The sequence below is a fragment of the Kryptolebias marmoratus genome, linkage group LG13 (assembly GCF_001649575.2).
Source record: "Kryptolebias marmoratus isolate JLee-2015 linkage group LG13, ASM164957v2, whole genome shotgun sequence".
NCBI classification, from domain to species: Eukaryota; Metazoa; Chordata; class Actinopteri; order Cyprinodontiformes; family Rivulidae; genus Kryptolebias; species Kryptolebias marmoratus.
The window spans coordinates 5,782,610-5,803,143 of NC_051442.1; the positions used below are offsets into that span (position 1 = coordinate 5,782,610).

The following is a 20,534-nucleotide window of genomic DNA, read 5'->3' on the forward strand; positions in this document are numbered from 1 at the left end:
CTAACCCTGGTCTTGGAGAGCCACTTGTTTCTCTGCTCCAACACACCTGATTTGAATCAATGGGTGATTAACAGGCTTCTGCAGAACATGAAGAGGTAATTTAACCACTGAATCAGGTGTGTTGGAGCAGAGAAACGAGTAAAACATGCAGGATAGTGGCTCTCCAGGACCAGGGTTGCCTACCCCTGCTTTAGGTGTCTCTCTGCTCTCCAGCAGGTCTTCAAGTTCTGCAGAAGCTTGTTAATTACTCAGATGTGTCACAGCAGATAAACACCTAAAACTGGGGTGTCAAACTGCAAGCCTCAATGGCCACTGTCCTGGAAGTTTTAGGGTTTTTTTCTGCTCTTACACACTTTATTTAAATGGTTTATTTACCTCCTCACCAAATCATCAAGTTCTCCAGCAGCACCTCCACAAGTCATTCATTTAAACCAGGTGTTTTGAAGCAAGAACACCTCTAAAACATGCAGGATAGTGGCCCTCTGGGACCAGGAGTGGACATCGCTGTTCTAAGTCTTGTTTCTGGTTGGTCCATTTTGACGTCTCAGAGTTGAAATTAAGTTTTAGTGATGACCACTGGGAGCTGCCAGGTGGAGTTTGCATGTGTGAGTTTATTCTGGGCACTCTGGTTTCCTCCCACAGACCAAAAACATAAATGTTAGGGTCATTGTAACTCTGAACTAGGTGTGAATGGTTGCTTGTCTCTTTCTGGACCTGTGATGTGTCCAAGGACGGTAAAGAGAATGGATGAATGGCTGCACACAGGGATGAGCAGGTGATTCTGGATGAGGTCACTTAGCATCCAGCCAATCAAATCCTGCTCCTTTGGTGAAATCTCATCAATCATCATTTAATATCTTTTAAAATTCAAAATCTGGTGAGACTGATTTGCAGCCCTGGCAGGACATTGGGAGGTGTTTGGTCTTTTTGTGACAGGTCTCAGCTTTTCACATTGTTCAACGTGAATTAATTCAACCAGAGTCTTGGATTTTAAAATGCTATAACTCGTTTAAATTAAGATGCACGACAATAACTCTTCTCTACATGAAGAGAAAGTCCTCCTCAAAATGGCCGTAACATCCGAGCATCACCTCTCACTGATGTGCAATTTAATATTCGTTAAACTGATTTGTAAATAATAAAATGTGTGAATATTTTTAAATGGGCTGGTTGTGTGATGTTTTTTTAGAGGACAAAAAGGAAACGGTTGGCCAGTAAATTACCTGCCTTCACATTTTCCTCTAAAATCTATATTTAAAGTGGAGAAAAGGTGTTTGATCGATGTGTAATCTGCTTCCATCCACTGTGTCTCAATCACTTCTGTGAAGCAGGACTAGATTTTCTATTTTCTTCCATCTACAGCCTGCAGAGGCACTTCACTTCTTGCAAACAAATCTATCTTAATTCCCTGAGATAGGCGTCTCTTTTTCTGTAAACATTTACAGCTTTTATCTGCGAGGCAGGCAGTTGATCATCCCCACTGCTGTGACTCATCTTGGCTCAGCCTGAGAAGCCTGAAAAACTGACTGGTCAGAGGCAGGAGGCACACCGAAGCTGGAGTCGTTCAGGAGGACTGAAATTGAAACACACAGACCCACATTCGCCCACGCAAATGTCAGGTGCTCGGATGCTCATTTCAGCTGTATCGGGTGTCGCACAGACGGCGTGGAGAGATGAAGAGAGGAAGAGGGGAAAACTGTGTGTGATGCTGTTTTGCTCAAAGTGAAATGAGGCGGTGAAGGACACAGAGGAGGGATCTCTCTGGCAAGCATTCAAATGAAACAGCAGCCTGCCCCCCCTCCTCCTCCTCCCTCTCTCCTCCACATAATGCAGGTAGCTGGAGTGTCCCCTGAGGAAACAGCCTGTGACCGTCTCTGTGGTCCTTTTAATGCGCGCTAATGCAATTTCCAGGCTGATGAGATGCACACGCTGTTTATTTAGGAGGCAACTCCGCGCAGATCTGGGTCAAATGGTAATTGTAGTTTGTTTAATCTGCTGGGTGCGCCTCACGGGTGGGGTGGGGGTTTCAGTTTCAGGAGGGCAGTATCAGAAAGAAACGAGGCAAAAACAGTCCTGAGAAAGTCAAAGCTGAAAGACGGATAACCCGGGGATTTTTTGAAGTGATGCTCTGTCAAATACTTATCAGTAGTCAGTGCCTTATCAGCAGTGATGTCAGACATTAAACATGAAGTTTAGAGAAAAGGGCAGAGGTCAAATGAAGGCTAATTTTAAAGTCATTTTTCTAGCTTATAAAACAGCTCTATCTCAAAACCAACAAACCAGTGTGAAAGAACGCTGCATTAGCTGATATTAAACCTCTACACTTTTAAACGACACAGTTTGTTCAGTTTCTCACTGTTTTCTCTACCGAACAACATCTATGTTCAGCACAGGTAGATTTGCACATGAACACAAACATTCAGCCGAGAAAACAACAACAAGCCTGCAGAACGACGCAAAACAGACCCTCAATATCAGCTATGCTGTAGCTAAACTGTAGCTACAAACTTCAAATAGCAAAACCGTAACTAAAAGCTACATATCACAAAACAGTAGCTAAAAGCTAAATAGTAATCAAAAAGTAAATGCAGCAAAATCACAGCTAAATTCTAAAACTAGCAAAACAGTAGCTACAAGCTAAAATTAGCGAGACTAGGTAAAAGCTAACAGGACCATTAGAAGACCAAAAAATAGAGCATCTTTGCTGAAGTACATTTCAGAAAACACTCATTTTGAAGGAGACAAAGAGATCTCAGTGCATTTCTGTGGAAAACCTTTTGAACATAACGGTAAATAATTCAAAACATATAAAAGTTACAAATACTAAAGGTCAGAACGCACTATTCCTGATTGAGCATTCATTTATAAAAACAACATCATTAACTCCATTTTTGCCAACAGATAATACAAAATTTAAGGCAAAAATACATGTTGGAATCAATGCTCAGCCTCTAATACACCATATTTCAGCTCATTATCTGTAAATTTGTAGCCATGCTTGTGTTTCATAAAGCCTTTTGACTATGGCGGTCATGTTGAATTGCGCTGAAACCAAAAGTTATTGAATAGATGAACATCCAGTGATTACTTTCTGAGAGTTTCATTAAAATCTGTCCTGTGATTCATGAGATATTTTGCTAACAGACACATGCACACACACAGAGACACGGGCAGAAAACATCATGGCCTCTCGTTTTCTGTAGCGGGTGATAATAAAGTAAAAAGTGACATAAAAATTAACTGTTTCAGCAGAATTGTGGTTTTAAACATCCAGCCAGGATAACCTCAGAGCTTCTAATGAGGTTTCCTAATAATCTGATTTCATAATCTGCTCCACACACTGCAGGGTTTGGGGGCTGACTCTTTTATTTCCTAAGTTTATGATGATCAAACAACCATTTTCCTCCACTCCTCCTCACACCATTGGAGGAGGTTAATCTTTTCCTTTGGGACTCTGGCTGAAAGAACTACCTGTTTTCTGTGTTTCCCAGTTTTCTGCTGAGTAAGCAGACATTAGGTGACTCATCAAGAATGGCCCTCTGCCAGGGCCAGCTGGAACAGAGTGTATTATTTCAGCATCAGTATATATTTCAGGCTGAGAGAGGAGGCCGTAAACTTAATGGGTTAATATAAAGCTGTGACTTGTATGACTTGGAAGCTGCCCAAAATATGCTGCACCCAGAAGAGCTGCTGGAAGGTTTTCGAGGGGAATTCGAGAGGGGGTCAGAGAGGGTGTGCGTGCACTTGTTAGTCCTCCTGTCTTTAAGAGACTCAGTCATAAAGAACAAAAACAGAAACACTGCCTGAGTTAGGAATATTTCAGGGGTTACACTGACATCTTAGGGTTGCCTGTGTCTGTGTGACTGTCTGTAACCAAAAGATTTCATGGAACACTGGATAGATTTTAATGAAACACTCAGAAAGTAATCACTGAATGTACATCTACAATTGATCAACTCGATTCAAGATGGCTGCCACAGCCAACTGACTTTATAAAACAAAAAATGGTTATAATTTATTCAATTTTATAGATGCTGTGCTAAAATTAGGTGTGGTTGTAGCTGACGATGATTCATTGCACATACTTCAAGTGCTACTCATAGCATTTTGCTTTAAACTTTACCATAGATGTTTTTTTTGTCTGTTTATTAAAATATCTCATAAACCACTTGAGGAAATGTAATAAAACTTGAAGAAATTAATCATTAGATGTACATCTACAACTGATTAACTTTTGGAGTCATTCCAATTTAAGATGGTTGCCACATCAAATTGACATTCAACTCATCGACTTAGTCAATTTGACATATATTGAGCTAAAATGTGATGTGGTAGTAGCTGAGAGTCATTAACAATACATACTGTGAGCTTGAAGAGATTCTGCAGAACTTTTATATATTTTCAAGGTTTGACCAAAACAGTGACAAATCTGTCATTTTTGCAATATGTGCAATATGTGTACTTTCAATGAATCCTAGGTCTTTAACTTTTCCTGCAACAACTTTTGATCTTTTCTACAAGTAAAATAGAAAGCTGTATATTTAAAAAAAAGTATAATAAAATCTAATCAAAAATGATGGCACTCGTTTTGTTCTGCGCCTGCGTTATTTTGTGTTTGTTTAAACTGGTTTCAGAGTTAGAGCTCATCTCTGAAGGGATACAAGTAATAATTAAAAAATAAAACTGAACAAGGATTTATTTTCAGGTTCGTTCAGCTTATTTTGGCAATTCAACTCTAAAACCATCAGATCTGACTTTATTTTCGTGAGTTGTCATGTCGTACCTCCACCGCTTGGTGTCGCTGTTATTAGAAAAAGCAGCCTCTGCTTGACGCGCTTTGATGATGAAAGCGGAAGTTCCCTCTTCTTTTGTATTTTTTGACGCGGTCGATAAACAGCAGAGATGTCTTCGGTGGACGTGGATGATTTTATTCAACAAAACAGAGCTTTGGCCGAGCAGGTGGAGACCTACCGGGGTTACTGGGAGAGCGACAAGCACTGGGAGCCCAGGAGGGAGTTCATCCTGCGGAACATCAACGACTTCGGAAGCGAGCAGCTGGACCACCTGCTGTCCCTGTCCATGGTGTGGGCCAACAACGTCTTCATGGGCTGCCGGTACGTGAACGCAACACACGCTACAGACGGGGCTTGGAGTAAAAGATCGGTTAAACTTCACAGCTTTGATGTTTATGCTGTTTTAGACAAAACAGTAAAACCCTAATATTACCCATTTACTTTCACCAATTTGTAAATATAGTCTAAATATATAAATATAACTTAAGTTTTCACTAGAAACTGTTTAAATTCAGTGTTTGTGTCCTGTTCTCTGACATACAGAGTTTTGCTCATCTGTTGGGGATTGTGGGCTTTAAGATATGATGTAGAAACATGGAGCTAGTTTGTTATAAAGTGAAAAATTATCATAAAACCTGCTTCAAAAAATGCCTGGTTCTTCTTTAGGATAAAGGTTGTGGTTTTGTAGTTGCAAAAAAGTCAATTAAATCACAGACTAACTTATCTAACTTTTTATGCTGTAGCTTAGTGCCTTTTCTCCAAGTTTGCCTTTTGTTTTTAAAGAAATAAGGAGCTTTATAAATCTAAACAAGAACGTTTTTTTTTGTAGAGAATAGAGGTATAGACGTATAGAGGTAAACAAACTATTTTTAAACACACAAAACATCAAGTTTATTTATTTTAAGAGTCAGGATTTCGTGACTTTTACAAGCTTTTTTTTTTTAAAGATGGTAGTAATAAATAATATAACTGTCACTATTTTGGTAAAACTTTGTGTTCATAAAAATGTAGTCAAAAAAAAAGTAATCCTCATAAAGAAATTGACGAGTACTTTACATTTTGCAAAGATGTCAACATTTTTGGATTCGAGAATATAAACCGCTTGTCTCTCTGCAGATACAACCCTGAGCTCCTGAAAAAAGTAAAGGAAATGGCCGAGGGCATCGTGGTGGAGGACGCGCCGGTTTTTAAGACAAGAGATGAAATAATGAAAAGCCAGCAGGTATGATTTGTGTTTGGAGACAGTCGGACATGTTTGACCTGCTGACAGAGAAAGGTCTTAACGTGTCGCTCTGCTCCATCACAGGGTCGATGACCGGATGGGACTCAATGTCCTTGCATCATCTCGGACAACAACTTTTATGGTTTTTAAAATGCATTTTTATAAGTGTAAACTTTCATTTTACATACCATTCTTTAAACATGTTAATTTTTTAACTGTTTTTTTTTATAATGTAGTCATCGATTTTAGGCCACACTTTTTAAAAGTATAAATGCTGCTGAATCAAAATAGTCATTTAAATGTGTTTAATGTGCATTTGAAGATGAATAAAAAGAACTACGTTTTATAAACATTGCCGTCTGTGCTTTTAGTGATGCTTGAATGCAAACCTGTTAGACATCAAGAGCGAAACGCTTATCAAAGTCTGAAAAATGTGTTTAATTATGTTTATACAGCATATTATTTTTAAGTATACATTTGATTCTCAAAATTTGATAGCATCCCTTCTGGTTACTAGGTGAAAGAAGTCACAAGCCACAATATGAGCCTCAGGAAAAGACTTTTTGCCTCATGATGACTGATTATTTAAGCAGGAGTTGGGTAGAGTTAGGTCATGAAGTTATCCTCAAGTGAAAGTTTACTGGGTATCAAGAACAAAATGAAAGAAAATGCAGGCAAAACAAACAAAAAACAAACAACTTGAGCCTTCAGGAAAACACCTTGATGCAAAGTGAGTGATGTTCCAGCCTCTTTCTTTCGCAGCTTAGATCGTTTGCTCGTTTTTTTTTTAAATTTCAGCCGAGTTGTTTAAGAAAAACGAGGCATGGACACTTTCAGGCGGACGTGTCGCAGGCCTCAGAATATTAGTTTTTGTAGTGAGGGAAGTTAAAAAAGCATGCAAGTGCAAGAACAGCCACATCTGCTCATTTCCAAATCCACCTCTCGATTCAACCTGCTTCCTTAGTTTTTATTTACTATTCAGCGAGTGTTTTATAAAATAAAACAAATGAGCGGGGAGAAACATTCTGTGCGTCCAGCCAACTCCAGTTGTTCCGAAACACCTAAAAATCCCTCCTTAAATTACAATGAAAATAATTCCATGGATCAGGAGAGCCTGTGTTGTACTTTGAGAACATTTAAAAATAAAATGACAGAACTTGGAGATCCCCAGTTTGTCCATTTACTTCCTTATAACCATCTCTAACATCACCTCCTACCTTCTAATAAAAGCTCCAACATGGCATGAATCATCTGCGCTGCTGCAGCTTGTGACAAACGAGTTCAAACCTACAGCGTCTCCTAAAATAAACAGATACGCTGGAAGGGACCAGGGATCGTTCCTCGTCAGCCATATCTGTGGTTGACTGGAGGAATAATAACGCTTTAGGGAGGTCCGAACGGCCTTTCCACAGCTTTTTTAAAACAATGTAACATATGGGTTTTAAACCTTTTTCCAAATCAACCAAGTCGTGTGCACATCAGCAGAAAATTAAAGAAAAGAAATCAGGAAAAAAAAAAAAAAAAAAAGGTCTGTAAAACTCAAGCATTAACGACTCAGTCAAACGAAGATATATTACAAACTTTGTTAGCAATAACTTATCTCACACCATGCAATAAAAAAGTCAAATAAAAAGAAACTGAAATAAGCTTGAATACCCCCCAAATTTCCTAAAAATGCATTGGCAAGCAAGTTAATGTCCATTCCTGTTTGGTTTTTCTTTTACTTTTTAGGGTGGCACTTGAGTTTTGATATAGTTGCTGATTTCATCTTTATGAAGGTAAAAAAAAAAAGAAAGAACGCTTGAATAGAACGAGGGTGATGAAGAGAATGGTAAGAGAAGGAAAGAGACGCTCAACTGTCCACCCAGCTCTGCTCCACAATGGCCGACACTCTTTTTTCATACTCCCTCTTGTTTTCCTGATAGAGCTGCGCGGCCTGACTGTTCGCCGGGCTGTTGGGGTTCGGCTCGTCCAACAACGACTGCGGGAAGAAACAAAACAAGGATTTGGTTTGACTGAAAGCTAGACGATGGATTCTTGATAGTCTTAACTGTGTGAGCACAAATATTCCAGAATAAATCAGCAGATATCCAGTCAGTGTGGCAGCAGATTGTTTCAACTAAAGGCGGCGTCTCGCTGAGCTTCAACTGCTGGCAACTCAAATTAGGAGAAAATAGGCAAATTTTCTGTGGCAGTCTGAGCTGGGTGGCCGTTTCGTGCAGCCCGTTTTTGAAAATCATTGCTTATTTTGTAAGCACAGCTCAGAAAACTGTACTCTAAAGCATGCACATTTTGTTGTCCACCCACATTTATGATGAATTCTGCTGGACTACACTTTAGAAATAAAGCTAAGCAGATTGAACAAGGTTTTTTCTTTTTTTAATAATTGCCATTTATTATGGATCTGGATTTAAGACCTGGACATGCAGGTGTCAAATTACAGCTCTAGTGCTCTTGAGACGGGTCAGAGATGCCCATGATGACTGTGGCCATCTTGAGAGACGATTTGTTTGAACATGTCCAAAATTCAAACAACAAGACTGCAGCTTTTGGAGTGGCTTTGGCCCACTGGCAGGGAGGACCGGGGGTTCGATCCACAGCCCCTGCAGTGCGTCCTTGGACAAAACACTGAACCTTGTCCCCAATATTCCTTTCTGTGTAAGAGTGAGAATAGAAAAGTGCTGCACATACAACAAAATAAATAGTAGAAGCACTGAAAGAGGATGTGTGTGCGAATGGGTAACGCTGTAAAGCATTTTGCAGAACCAGGAGAGGTTAAGAAAGGTGCTACGTACTGTAAGTGTAGCCCTCTGTGGCGGAGGATAATGAGAACCCCTACAAACATTTCAAGATACTTTGGAGATTCTTTTGTGAATGCCGTTCACCAACAAGTCTCCCAGCAGTGAGATCCTACCATACAGGCAGAGGCGGTCAGAGATACAAACCTGGATAGACGTGAGTATGGACGACACATCATAAGTTGGGCTCCAGCGATTCTGAAGAATGTCTAAACATATACTGCCATCAGCATAAACTGGTAAATAAGAAAGGAAAAACAACATTAGCACTTATTTTTACAACACAGGTACAATGTTTATACACAAATATTCCTCTACATTTACTATGCAAGTAAAGTTCTGCTAAAAATAATGAATCATTACACTCTGCTGCACATTCACATTGCCATCACCTTGAACTACAAATTGTGGAAACTAAAGATAAAAAAAAAAAAACAGCTTTAATACGCTAAACGAACTTGGGTTATAGAATGAGAGGAAGCTGCATGAATGAAGAGGAAAGAGTCTGAAGCCTTAAGAGACGGGAGGAACAAACTGCAAGAACTACAGAACGTCTAAATTCTTTTACGTCTATTTAGACGCAGATTTTAAATATTTAATAAAGAAAAGAGTGAAACTGAATACTGATGATGCAGCCAAAGTGAGACTGTTTGGATGACACCACTACTTACCATTTGGATGAAACATTCTGGAAACAAAGCGAACTGTTGGGGGCTTGTTTGGGTACTCCTCTGAAAACTCTATCAGCAGCTTAAATGTTCCTGCAGAGGTGTGGGGGGGTACACCAAAGTTACAAGGGGAGAAACAAAATGAAGGGCAGAGCAAACTTTTTTTTCAAAAAATACAGATGCAAAAGACTGAGGAGGCAAAGTGAAAGAAACAATTCTGCTTTCATAAATAGAGTTCCTCGCTGAAGCAGATATTTTCATTCTGCAAGCGAAGACAGGAAAACAAGAGGTCAGCTCACACCTGACAACTAATTACAACCCAGAAAACTGTGTCTGTGTGTGGAAATGGGGGGGGGGGTGTAGAGGGAAAATATATGTGCAAAAAGAGAGATTGCAACTAAGCAAACAAAGCCAACTGATGTTCTGCATTCTTCCTTCAATAAATATCCGTTTGTGTATACAAAGAAGAGTACGACTATTTATAAAAAATTACTTTTTATGGTTCAGTACACACAACTGTTGATGTTTGCAAATGAGCCAAACCTGATCATTTCAGTAAATCCTTAAAAATAAGGTATGGAGAAGTAGGTTATGCATTTATAACTTACCATCTTCGAATGGTGTTCCAACAGGCCTGCAGAAAACGGGGGGGGGGGGGGGATAAAAAAGTTATTACTAAATAAAAGAATGCCCTCCGTTCATCCTGACCTTCACTTACAGTAAAATGTGATCATCACAAGTTATGCTTCAGAAGCTAGAAGCTCCACACACACACACACTTTATTTACGCAGCTCCAGACTTTATTACATTATTGTTTGCTGGGAGCAAATCAAACAGCTGCCTTCACAGATTTTATTTCTGGCTGCTCCCTCTTTGAATTAGGTAACCTACTATTAGCAAGTCTATTATTGGAAGCCACCCCTCCTCACTTCTCTCTGTTACATCTTAGTGGGATTTTTCAATCAAATGTTTAATAGATTTCAGAATTCCTCCTCTGACTTGACTTTGATACTGAGGTGCTGTTATTTTTACACAGTTCATCTCCTGTTTGCTGTACATTAAATTATGCAGCAGCAAACGAATGACAAAAACGCATCGCTCCGCCTTTGCCTTTTGGCAGAGAGCGATAATCAGCTCTTTTGATTTGGTCCCTACACTTCCTCTATCTGGCACTCTTTGTTGCCCACCGATTCCAGGCCCGGCCTGCTCTCCATCAAACACCCGCTGTGACGCTCCCCGCGTTCTCCTGATTGCTTTATGAAACAATCAGGGCTGCGATCCAATTTTTATTTCTTCTTTTTTTTTTTTTTAATAAAAAGGAAACCGGTGGACAAACGGGGGGGACGAGAACGCGAGAGCACTGAGTGGGCTGCAGAAGCACGGCATCGAAAGCGGGGCGGAGTTGGATATAGAACATGACTCACCCAAAAATAACAGCGTTCCAAAGCATGATGTTGTTCTCGGACGGCGCTCCGCTCACACCGGTAGGAGGATCCTCCTGAAGCCTGAGTCATGAAAAGAAAGAGACAGTAAAGAAATTAAATGTGACAGGGACAACAGGAAAAGTGCAAAGTGTGAATGCTGAATCTTGGTTAAAGCTAAAAGCAGCAAAAGACAAAAACTAAAATTAGAAGAAAAACAGAGCAAGTACGTTTGAGGTTTTTGAAGGAGCTGGAAAAATTATTATGTAATTTATATCAGCAGATATTTGAAAAAGTGCAAGTTATAAAAACCAAAGCCCATCTCTTGAATGTTTTGATGCATGATTGGCTAAAAAAAAAGTATGTGGATGGAAATGGTTAGACTGCAAAAACAAAGTAAAATAACTTCACATAAAAAGCCAGAGGGAGGGAGTAAAATAACGAATGAGTACGAGTTCAATTTATACCTTGACTACAAGATAATTATTAGTCAAGACACAAACTGGTGTAGCAACATGACATTGAACAAAAACAACAGGAATACAGGATCAGCTATATTCCTGTGGTTAGTCTCACCAGAGGCTCTGTACAGGCATCAAAGCCATGCTGGTGTTAAAAGCTTCCTTTAAACTTTTTTTTTTTTTTTTAACTAGGCTAGAGTACATCATTTTCTATAAAAGTCTGAGTGGAGTTTTATTGTGCGACTCTACTAAGGATGGAGTAAGTATCAGTTGAATCTGGACCTCTGCTGCAGCTTACGTCATCACTGTGATGCTTTCTTGTTTAAGTCAAGCAGGAGCGACAGTCTGCGCTTCGAACACAAGATGTCTGCCAAAGTACTGGAAGAGGCACGGCACGCGAAGGTGCAGTGCTGACTGAGCATGATGGTCCTAAAACTGAATTCTGAATAAAAGTTCAAGCTGACTTTTCCCATCTCTGCAGAACAGAAAGTAATTACATCATATGATATTCAAACTTCACAGTTTCTTCTTTTTTTCTTATTTTGGCTGTTCCCTTTTCAGGGGTCGCCACAACAAGTCAACCTCCTCCATCTAACTCTGTCCAACTCCCTCCATGTCCTCTCTAACTGCATCCATATGTCTCCTCTTTGTCTCTAACATCCTTCTAACAACATCCCCACTGTCCCTCCTCTGCACATCCAAACCGTCTCAGTCTGGCCTCTCTAACTTCATCTCCCAGTCCTTCAACCTGTGCTGGACCTCTAATGACCTCATTCTTAATCCTATTCATCCTCATCCCTCCCAAGGAGAACCTCAACATCTTCTGCTCTGCCACTTCCTGTTCTGTCTCTAAACCATACAACATGGCTGCTCTCACCACTGTCTGTAAACCTTTATTTTGACCTTTCTGCCACCTTTTTGTCACAAATAACTCCTGAAACTTCTTCATCCACTCCATCCTGCCTGGACAATCTTCTTTGCCTCTTTATCACACTCCCTGTCCTCCTGAATAGTCGACTCCAAGTACTTAGTCCCTCACATTCACACACACGTACTCCGTCTTCACACTGCTGACTTTCATCCCTCATCTTTCAAGTCCATACCTCCACCTCTCCAAGTTCTCTTCCACCTGTTCCCACCACAGATCACAATGTCCTCTGCAAACATCATAGTCCATGGGGATTCCTGCCTGACTTCATCTGTTAGCAAACAAGAAGGAGCTCAGAGCCGATCCTTGATGCAGTCCCACCTCCACATTGAAGCCATCTGTCACTCCTACAGGGCCTCTCTCTGGTGTCTTGATGTCCTCACATGTCCTGTACCAGTCTAACATACTTGTCTGCCACTCCAGATGTCCTCATACAACACCACACCCCTACTCATTTCTCTTCCTATCCACACCATGGTAAAACAGCTTCAGCCCTGCTGCCCTTCCACTTGGTCTCTTGCACACATAACACATCTGCTTTCCTCCTCTGCATCACGTCAGCCAGCTCTCCATCTTCGCCTGTCGTTGTCCCTACATTTAGAGTCGCTGCCCTCAGTCCTACACTCTTGCCTTTTCTCTTCTCCCTCTGCCTCCTGACACATTTCCCTTCTCGTGCCTCACAGCAGCAGTTAGAAAAGTGTCAGGTGCTACAGTTCCTCTCCTCTGCCTGCACTAACAGACCGACCTCTGAAAGCACAACTTTACCCTGACTGACTTAACGGCTTGAAACCCATGATGTATAAAACCATTTAAATCTCAGAAACCTGGATCAGCAGTCCTCTCATCGTGAACTGATGCAGTTTGGTCTTGTCACCCTGGAAGCTCATTTTCAATAGATATGAACGCAACAAACACACGGACATTGTCATTTGCAGTAAAGCAAAGGCAACAGCTTGATTTGATGGATGTTGCGTTCTTATTGTAAGCCTTGAAAATAATGTTTTATGTGATCTGATGCCAGATCACGTGATGTCGCGCTCAGAGAATGTGTTGTGAATGACTCTCAGCTACTACCACACCAAATATTTGCTCAATATCTTTAAAAATTAACAAAGCCATTTGTGTACCTTTAAAAGGTCAGCTGGCTGTGGCAGCCACCTAGAATCGTGTGGACTCCATAAGTTAAATCGGTTATAGATGTTCATTCAATTATTACATTCTGAGAGTTTGGCAACAGAAGCAATCATCTGCCTTTCCCTTTCAGCAGCAGGTGATAAAAATGATCTCTCTTAACCCCAACAGGAATTGTCACAAGACGAGCCAGTGTCCCACTTGTTCCTTGAAATCGTAGTAAATGGTAAACAATGCATTTATAAAAGTGACACTTTTGTTCCTTTTTGCAGACGGTGTAAATGATCCGACCACCCAAATTTATTGGAACTAGATTAACAATGACTTTCAGCCCGAGGTGCGGTTTCACAGCGAAAACTCAGACCCGTTGTTGACAAATGATCTCCCAGATATGTAGCCCAAAAATGCCAGAGCCACAACTGCCTAGCAACAAAGGCGAGGGCAAATCAAAACAAGAGTGTCATGTCAACATTTTAAATTTGTTTTGCAACACTTTGTTTCGAGCTTGAACTAAATTTCACTCTTAAAAAAAAAAAAAAAAAAAAAAAAAAAAAAAAAAAAAAAAAAAAAAAAAAAAAAAGCAGGCTGCAGGTGGATTGAAGCAACGTGAAGAAGTGAGCCTCCTGAAGGGATTCCAACTAGCCGACGCCATTGTGTTACATTAAATGTTTTAAGATCACCAATGTGTGGAGGACGTACTGAGCTCAAATCTGATGTGGTATTAGATGAGAGTCATTAACACACACTCTGAGCATGACATCGCAGAACGTCGCACAAGACCAAACAGGACGTTATTTTCAAGATTTGGCCAAAGAGCTACATCTGTTATTTGTTAACATAAAAATCTTATTCTCAAACTCTGGTCATGGAGCGCTAGGCCTTTAATCATATTATTTGTCATTAATGCTGAAATTTTAATCTTATTTATATTGGTTATCTTTGGAACAAAACAAAAATCCAACAATAACTTGGACACAAAGTATTGTTTTTCATCCTTATACGAGAGCAACTGACTGCTGAGAACACTGACACTTTTATTTTAACTAAACAAATCAATACTTTATGGCCACCATTTTCATTTTCTGTTTGCACCCAAAGTAGCTTTCATAAAAACTGAAAGCATCAAATACAAGACGATGACGTTTCTTTTACTTTTCTGCTGTTAAGGAGAATTTCTGTGATGCTTTACTGAACGTAAACTGTAGGAATTTCGTCCAAAACAAAACCACAATCGTGTTTACGTCCCACAGTGAAGCTGTCCGAGCAAACGCTTCGTCTTTAGGATACGTTTCATACAAACGAGTCAAACGAACACAGAAAATGTCGAGGCTCAGACTGCGTTCAGTCAGTGTCTGTGAGGACACGGGGCCGATTCAAGCGTTTCTCCTGCCTCGGCATTAACGTTTACCACCTGGGAACTGGCACTGTAGAGTAGGGTTACAGACACCTTATCCTCCTTACTTCAATGGCTTCTCTGAGTAGAATGCCTGTCTGGCAGGTGTGTGTGTATGTGTGTGTGTGTGTGGACTGTAGGATGCCATATGGAGAAGGCAGCAGACTGGAGGTGACAGTTTCTACAAGCAGGGCCTTGTTAGGTGAAATATTCTGTTTATCCTCACAGCCTTACATGATCATTCACAAAAAAAAAAAAAAAGAAAAGGATAATGGATTGTAACTCTGAAGAAAATAATTATTAAAAAAAAGCACACGCTGACAGGAATTATCATCAGCTAAACAGCGGGACTTCCCTTGGCATAAAAAAAACACCTGCAAAAAGAAAAACTGAAACCAAATTTCAACCTGGCCGGTTTTCTTTTTTTTTTTTTTTTTTTTAAAAAAAGAAAAACAGGACAATTTAAGCTTGCTGGATGATAAGCAAACGCTTGTCATTTCTAAACAACTAACCAAGACAAATAAATGTCTAAACCTTGTTTAAAAAAAACCCCAACCAAAAATAAAAAAACACTGATGCTATTCCCTGGACACTACACATAAAATACTGCATAAAGCAAAAGTACTTCATAGCGACAAGCCTCTCAAAGCCTTCCGGTGTGTTTTTGTTCAAAATAAAAACAGATACGTGACAATTATTCCATTTAAATACCTTCTTCTTAAAAAAAGAAGCCTGTAGTCTGGCTAGCCCAGACCTCATAGACAGGACTGTTTGTACGAGCAGCTAATGCTAAGCTAACACCGCTAGCTTCATCGGCTACACACAAGAAAAAGCCCCGAAGAGGAGGCTTCAAAAATCGCTCCCGTACCTTTTAAAATCTCTCATAAGCCGTCTTCTTGCCGGTGTTGACATCGAGCTCAAGGGGTTTAAAAGAATTGGAAAACCTAAACTAGACGTGTAAAACGAATATACACCCAAATCCGGCGTTTCTTCCGCTCGCAGCCCTTTTCTTCTTCTCCCAAAACAACTGGGCTAGCGCCGCTATTTATGGTGACGTCGGCTGATTGCAGAGCTGTGGCCAACGGAGGTACGACCCTCCCGACGGCGCAAAACACGTTCACTGAAATATATTACATCATTTTACATGATGCCGAGTTATTACGCGTTTAACCTGAAAAGATAACTTTATTTCTGTCAGCATATGTGATCAGATTCATCTTAAATTGCAACTAGAGACTAAGGTTTAGGCTTTTCAGTGCTTCTTCTGACACTTTACACTGCACAATGTTGAAGAATTTCTAAAGATTTATTTTATTTTATTTTATTTTATACTGCCTTTAACAGTGTTACACCCCATTTATATAAAAAAAATGAAACCTCAAGCTCAGAATACGTGTTGTGAATGACTCTCAGTTACTACCACACCAAATTTTAGCTCCATGTCTGTGCATTTGTCTGATTTGTGTTTGTTTCCTAAAGTCAGCTGGCTCCAAAAGGTGCGATTATTTCATGGAGGTTTTGACAAAATCTGTAGTTCAGGAGATATTTTGCTAACAGACAGACAGTTGACTCCGAATGGTTAATGGTGAAATTTTAAACAAAAACTCTTGTGATTTAGTGCTCAGACCATGTGTTTGGGGATGACTCTCAGCTACTACCACACCAAAGTTTAGCTGGAGTTACAGATATTTGAGTGTTTTTTAAGTGAGTTGGCGATGGCGGCCATATTAATTAATGTTGACTCCAAAAAATACTCAGTTGTAGACGTACGTCTAATGATTGCTGTAAGTTTCAATAAAATTTGTCCAGTGGTTCATGAGATATAACACACTCACACACATTTTCTTAAGCTTCTTTAGATTAACCTTCAAACGTTTGTTGAAGTACATACATATAATTATTTAAAAGGAGCCATGACAAAGTCTTAGTGCCGTGATTATCTTACATTAAAGAATGTGGTTTCGACGATGCTGTTGCCTCTTAGAGAACACGCAGCATCCTGTCAGGAACTTGTTTCAGGAAGGACTCAAGAGTGCAGACTGGACCACGAGGCTCGAGAACAAAACTTTAATAACAAAAAATTAAACAACTGACAGAAAAAAGAAAAATCTGTGACTAAACCAACGAGGCGCACGCAGGGAACTGACTGAGGGAACGACATGGTGAATAACACGGGGGAGAAACAGGAAATCAACAAGAAAGCATTCAAAAGAAAACACGATTAACATCACGACAGAACAATGTGAATCTGAAACAACAAAAAGAACAAAACCAGGGATCACAACAGCATCCACCTGATTTCATCTCACATATGTCCATCCATTCGTCCATTTTCTGGGCCTGTTTGGTCCTTGCAGGGTCTCAGGGAGCCGGCGCCCACCTCCAGCAGTCACCCATGTGACAGGCCGTAACTCCATCACAGTGTCTGAATGACAACTGAAAATAAAAATTCCTGCTCCGTACTCTCATAATCTACTCACTACTACTAAGTGGCTTACCACATAATCACCATAATCCACCTGAAGATATTATACACTGCCTGTATATCCCTGCCTGGATGGTGATTATAGAATTAAAATCAGCAAAAAATGTCTGACTTTTAGATTGTATAGCAGAAACACAAGAAGTCGCAAACAGAAAATATAAAATAAAGACATTTTATGGCATCCAACGCAATCAAACAATAATATAGCTAAAATAAACTTGGAAATTTGGTTCCAAATATATACATATTGTAATGTTAGCATCAGTATGTTCAAATCGTTCCTTAAACCCATTGGAGAACTAAGAACCTGTCTAGTCATCAAGGCTGATTATTAATTTAAATCCCCCTTTCATAAATCATTAACAAAGTGAGAATACAAGCATTTTTCTGAAATTGACAATGGCCATGTCAGATAATGGTTACATCAAAAATTAAGGACGTTGGAGATGCAAAAAGGCAGACAAAAGGCTTGACCACACCTCCTCCCCACAACCAGGAATGAAAAGCATGTTTTCTTTCGTAACACTTGGCACATTTACATCCTGCGTTGCTGTGTCGGATCTGTAGGGAAGAAACAAATCTGCGTTTGAGTTTTTAGGATCAAAGGCGCAACATTTTCCTAGTTTACTGCTTTTGATGAAGAAGAAAAAAAAGCTTGTTTTCTGCTTGTTTGTCAGGCTGCTTCGTAGAGAGACAAAGGTGACCTGGGTGAGTGGTGAGTGTGTGTCAGCAGCTGGACAAAAACCTGAGTCCAGCCAAAACCGGCAGGAAGAAAGTATCACTGCCGATAAAGAGCAAAGAAACACTGCAGCGCTGCTTTGTCATTCTCACAAATAGACCCAAAGAAGCTTACTCACCATCTTTCTTTAATTTAATAAACAACATGCTCATTGTCAAATGCTTCACCAGTTTGCTTTATAAATTTCTCATTGTTTTAAACATTTTTAAAAAAATTCTATATATGCACTATAATGCACTGCAGGTTTTGATAACTTTTAAAAAACTGTGCATGTAATCTCTTTTAAACTGCTTAAGTTAGACTTATGAAAAGATGTGAATAAACTGTATACAATTTAACATTTTATGGAAAATGTTACATTTTTGTAACAATTCTTTATAGTTGTACCTGTTCAAGACTCAATAGAAACTATATAAAAATGTTTGAACCCCCTTTTTTAAAAATTCTTAATAAAAAAGAAATTTAAAGGATTCTTTATTAATATTAATATTCAGGGCCCTAAATAAGTCATTTTCAACTTTCCCTGAATTGCATGAGCTCTAACTGAGCTACAAAAGCTTTTTTTTAACAAACACATATAAGAAAAATAATATGAGAATAGCTTTCTAAATGCATAGATATCTATATCATTAAACTGTATATCTGCAAAATTGTACAGATTTTAAAATCTTGCCATGAGGCTAGCATTCCTACGTACATCTGTTTGTGTGCACAAATGAGCTGATTTTGTCAGGTCATTAGAGCAAAACATAAGATACTAAAACCCTCGTCTGCCAAAAAATGGGTTTAGTATTCATATGGAAGACTTGTGTTTGCAGAGCAAACATCACTGATTTGTTTGAATTAATCAGCTAGAAAAATGCAATCAGTCTAAAAATATCCTAACATGTTTTTTTCATGCTGCCAGGATAGGTGACTGAATTGCACTGCGGTCAATTAGACTGGAACGCACCATCATTTTTCTGTGCAAATCACTCAGGCTGTCGTTCTCCACTCTAATGAGTCGTTTGGTCTCCACATAAACCTGACGGCAGCTCTGGATGGACGCGATGGAGACCTCAACATGTGCAGCCGCCGTCGGCGCTAACGAGGGGTGAAGCTTTAAAAAGGTAGAAGCCGAGTGTCTCATTAGAGCTGCGGTGTCACGTTCCGTCTGAGCGAACTGTGGTGGTAATTAAATGACAGCCGAGTTAGTGAGCGCTGGGACAGCCGGCCCCCGCCTGCAGCATCAAAGACAGATTTTAGGATCTGTGAAGGACAGAGCTTCTTTCAGAGGCAGGAATAAAAATTTAATCAATTAAGTGGCTCTGAGTAAGATTGAACAAAATCTTTTTATGGAAAGGTTTCAGGGTTTTTGATCTATAATTTTATTATTTATTCTTCTTGCTTAGTTTGTCTGAATCAGGCTTAATTTAAAACCTTGCTCAAATATATTTCCCCAAGTCAAGTGTCAATATCAAGACAGGCCACACCACAGCACGGTTCAAGAATTTTAGTTCAGAATCAGCACAAGCTGTAAATGTTTAATAGAACAGACGAGCTGATGAAACAGTGATGCACCTTTTGAAGAAAAAAGCTTGTGATGTTTACAAAGATAAAAAGTAGACAGCTTTAACTTAATCTATTTCAGAATAATATGTTGTTCACCTTTTAAAGATCTGGATGCATCAGATTCTATTTTTGATAATAAGGACTGTCCATATTCAATGGGACGAGTTTTCTGACACCATGGAGCAGCATGGATAAGGCTCCTTTACCTGCTACCCAGCCTGCACTGCTCCTGATCCTGACCTTGACTTCTCCCTGCAGGTGGTGGGCCCACAGGAAGGTGGCTTCCTGTAGTTTTTTGGGGCTTGGCCAAGGCTCAACCACCAGGTGTCTACCAGTGAGCCTTCTCCGACCAAGCCTTCTCAGGAGAGGTCCTCAGTGAGGTATCCAGTCAGCGGTCTGCACATGGTCCTCCCTCATCATCAAGACCTTTGATGACCCTCACACAAGTTCATGAGGCGTGGCTCGTGACCAAAAGATTGGGTGCAAATGGCTTAAATGAGTTTTGATGGTGGGGTGGCTGGGCTCAGTCTGAGGAAAAGGAGTCAGCTGAGGTGATTCAGTTATCTGATTAGGATGCCTCCGGGGTGCCTCCCTCTGGAGGGTTTCCAGACATGTCCCGTGAGAAGAAACCCTGAAAAAGACCCAGACCTCACTGGAGAGATTATATAGCGGAACAGCTTGAGATCCCCCAGAAGGAGCTGGAGAGTGTTGCAGAGGAGAGAAATGCCTGGATGTCCCTTTTGGACTTGTTGCTAACGGCTGGCTGGCTGGATGGATGGATGGATGGATGGATGGATAGATGACTGGATGGATGGATGGATGGATGGATGGATGGATGGATGGCTGCATGGCTGGATGGAATGATGGATGGATGACTGGATGGATGGATGGATGGATGGATGGATGACTGGATGGATGGATGGATGGATGGATGGATGGATGG

At 40.1% G+C, this 20,534-nt stretch overlaps 2 protein-coding genes and 1 long non-coding RNA gene across 3 annotated transcripts in view; 1 reads left to right on the forward strand and 2 right to left on the reverse strand.

Moving 5' to 3' along the window:
• The first annotated feature begins 4,859 nt into the window (after window positions 1-4,859).
• On the forward strand, window positions 4,860-7,542 carry cdkn2aipnl (CDKN2A interacting protein N-terminal like). Its single transcript, XM_017419969.3, has 3 exons — window positions 4,860-5,114; window positions 5,910-6,015; window positions 6,100-7,542. Exons 1-3 carry the CDS (start codon window positions 4,903-4,905, stop codon window positions 6,106-6,108), a joined length of 327 nt encoding a protein of 108 aa, XP_017275458.1. The 5' UTR covers window positions 4,860-4,902; the 3' UTR covers window positions 6,109-7,542.
• On the reverse strand, window positions 6,729-15,856 carry ube2b (ubiquitin-conjugating enzyme E2B (RAD6 homolog)). Its single transcript, XM_017419968.3, has 6 exons — window positions 15,685-15,856; window positions 10,907-10,987; window positions 10,090-10,115; window positions 9,485-9,574; window positions 8,961-9,049; window positions 6,729-7,996 (listed from the first exon to the last, which is right to left on the reverse strand). Exons 1-6 carry the CDS (start codon window positions 15,726-15,728, stop codon window positions 7,868-7,870), a joined length of 459 nt encoding a protein of 152 aa, XP_017275457.1. The 5' UTR covers window positions 15,729-15,856; the 3' UTR covers window positions 6,729-7,867.
• A 1,008-nt stretch (window positions 15,857-16,864) lies between these two features.
• LOC108238076 overlaps window positions 16,865-20,534 on the reverse strand; it is a 32,984-nt gene continuing 29,314 nt past the window's right edge. Inside the window, exon 4 of the long non-coding RNA XR_001808667.3 lies at window positions 16,865-17,862. This is a non-coding gene — a long non-coding RNA (uncharacterized LOC108238076). The remainder of the gene's footprint in view (window positions 17,863-20,534) is intronic.

What these genes read in the sequence shown, in the direction of transcription:
- cdkn2aipnl (XM_017419969.3), top strand. Translation starts at nt 4,903, where the DNA reads ATGTCTTCGGTGGACGTGGATGATTTTATTCAACAAAACAGAGCTTTG. An exon ending in AACGTCTTCATGGGCTGCCG is followed by an intron (nt 5,115 to 5,909) that starts GTACGTGAACGC and finishes GTCTCTCTGCAG; the next exon opens with ATACAACCCTGAGCTCCTGA.
- ube2b (XM_017419968.3), bottom strand. Translation starts at nt 15,728, where the DNA reads ATGTCAACACCGGCAAGAAGACGGCTTATGAGAGATTTTAAAAG. An exon ending in CTTATGAGAGATTTTAAAAG is followed by an intron (nt 10,988 to 15,684) that starts GTACGGGAGCGA and finishes TTCATGACTCAG; the next exon opens with GCTTCAGGAGGATCCTCCTA. An exon ending in TGGAACGCTGTTATTTTTGG is followed by an intron (nt 10,116 to 10,906) that starts GTGAGTCATGTT and finishes CGTTTTCTGCAG; the next exon opens with GCCTGTTGGAACACCATTCG.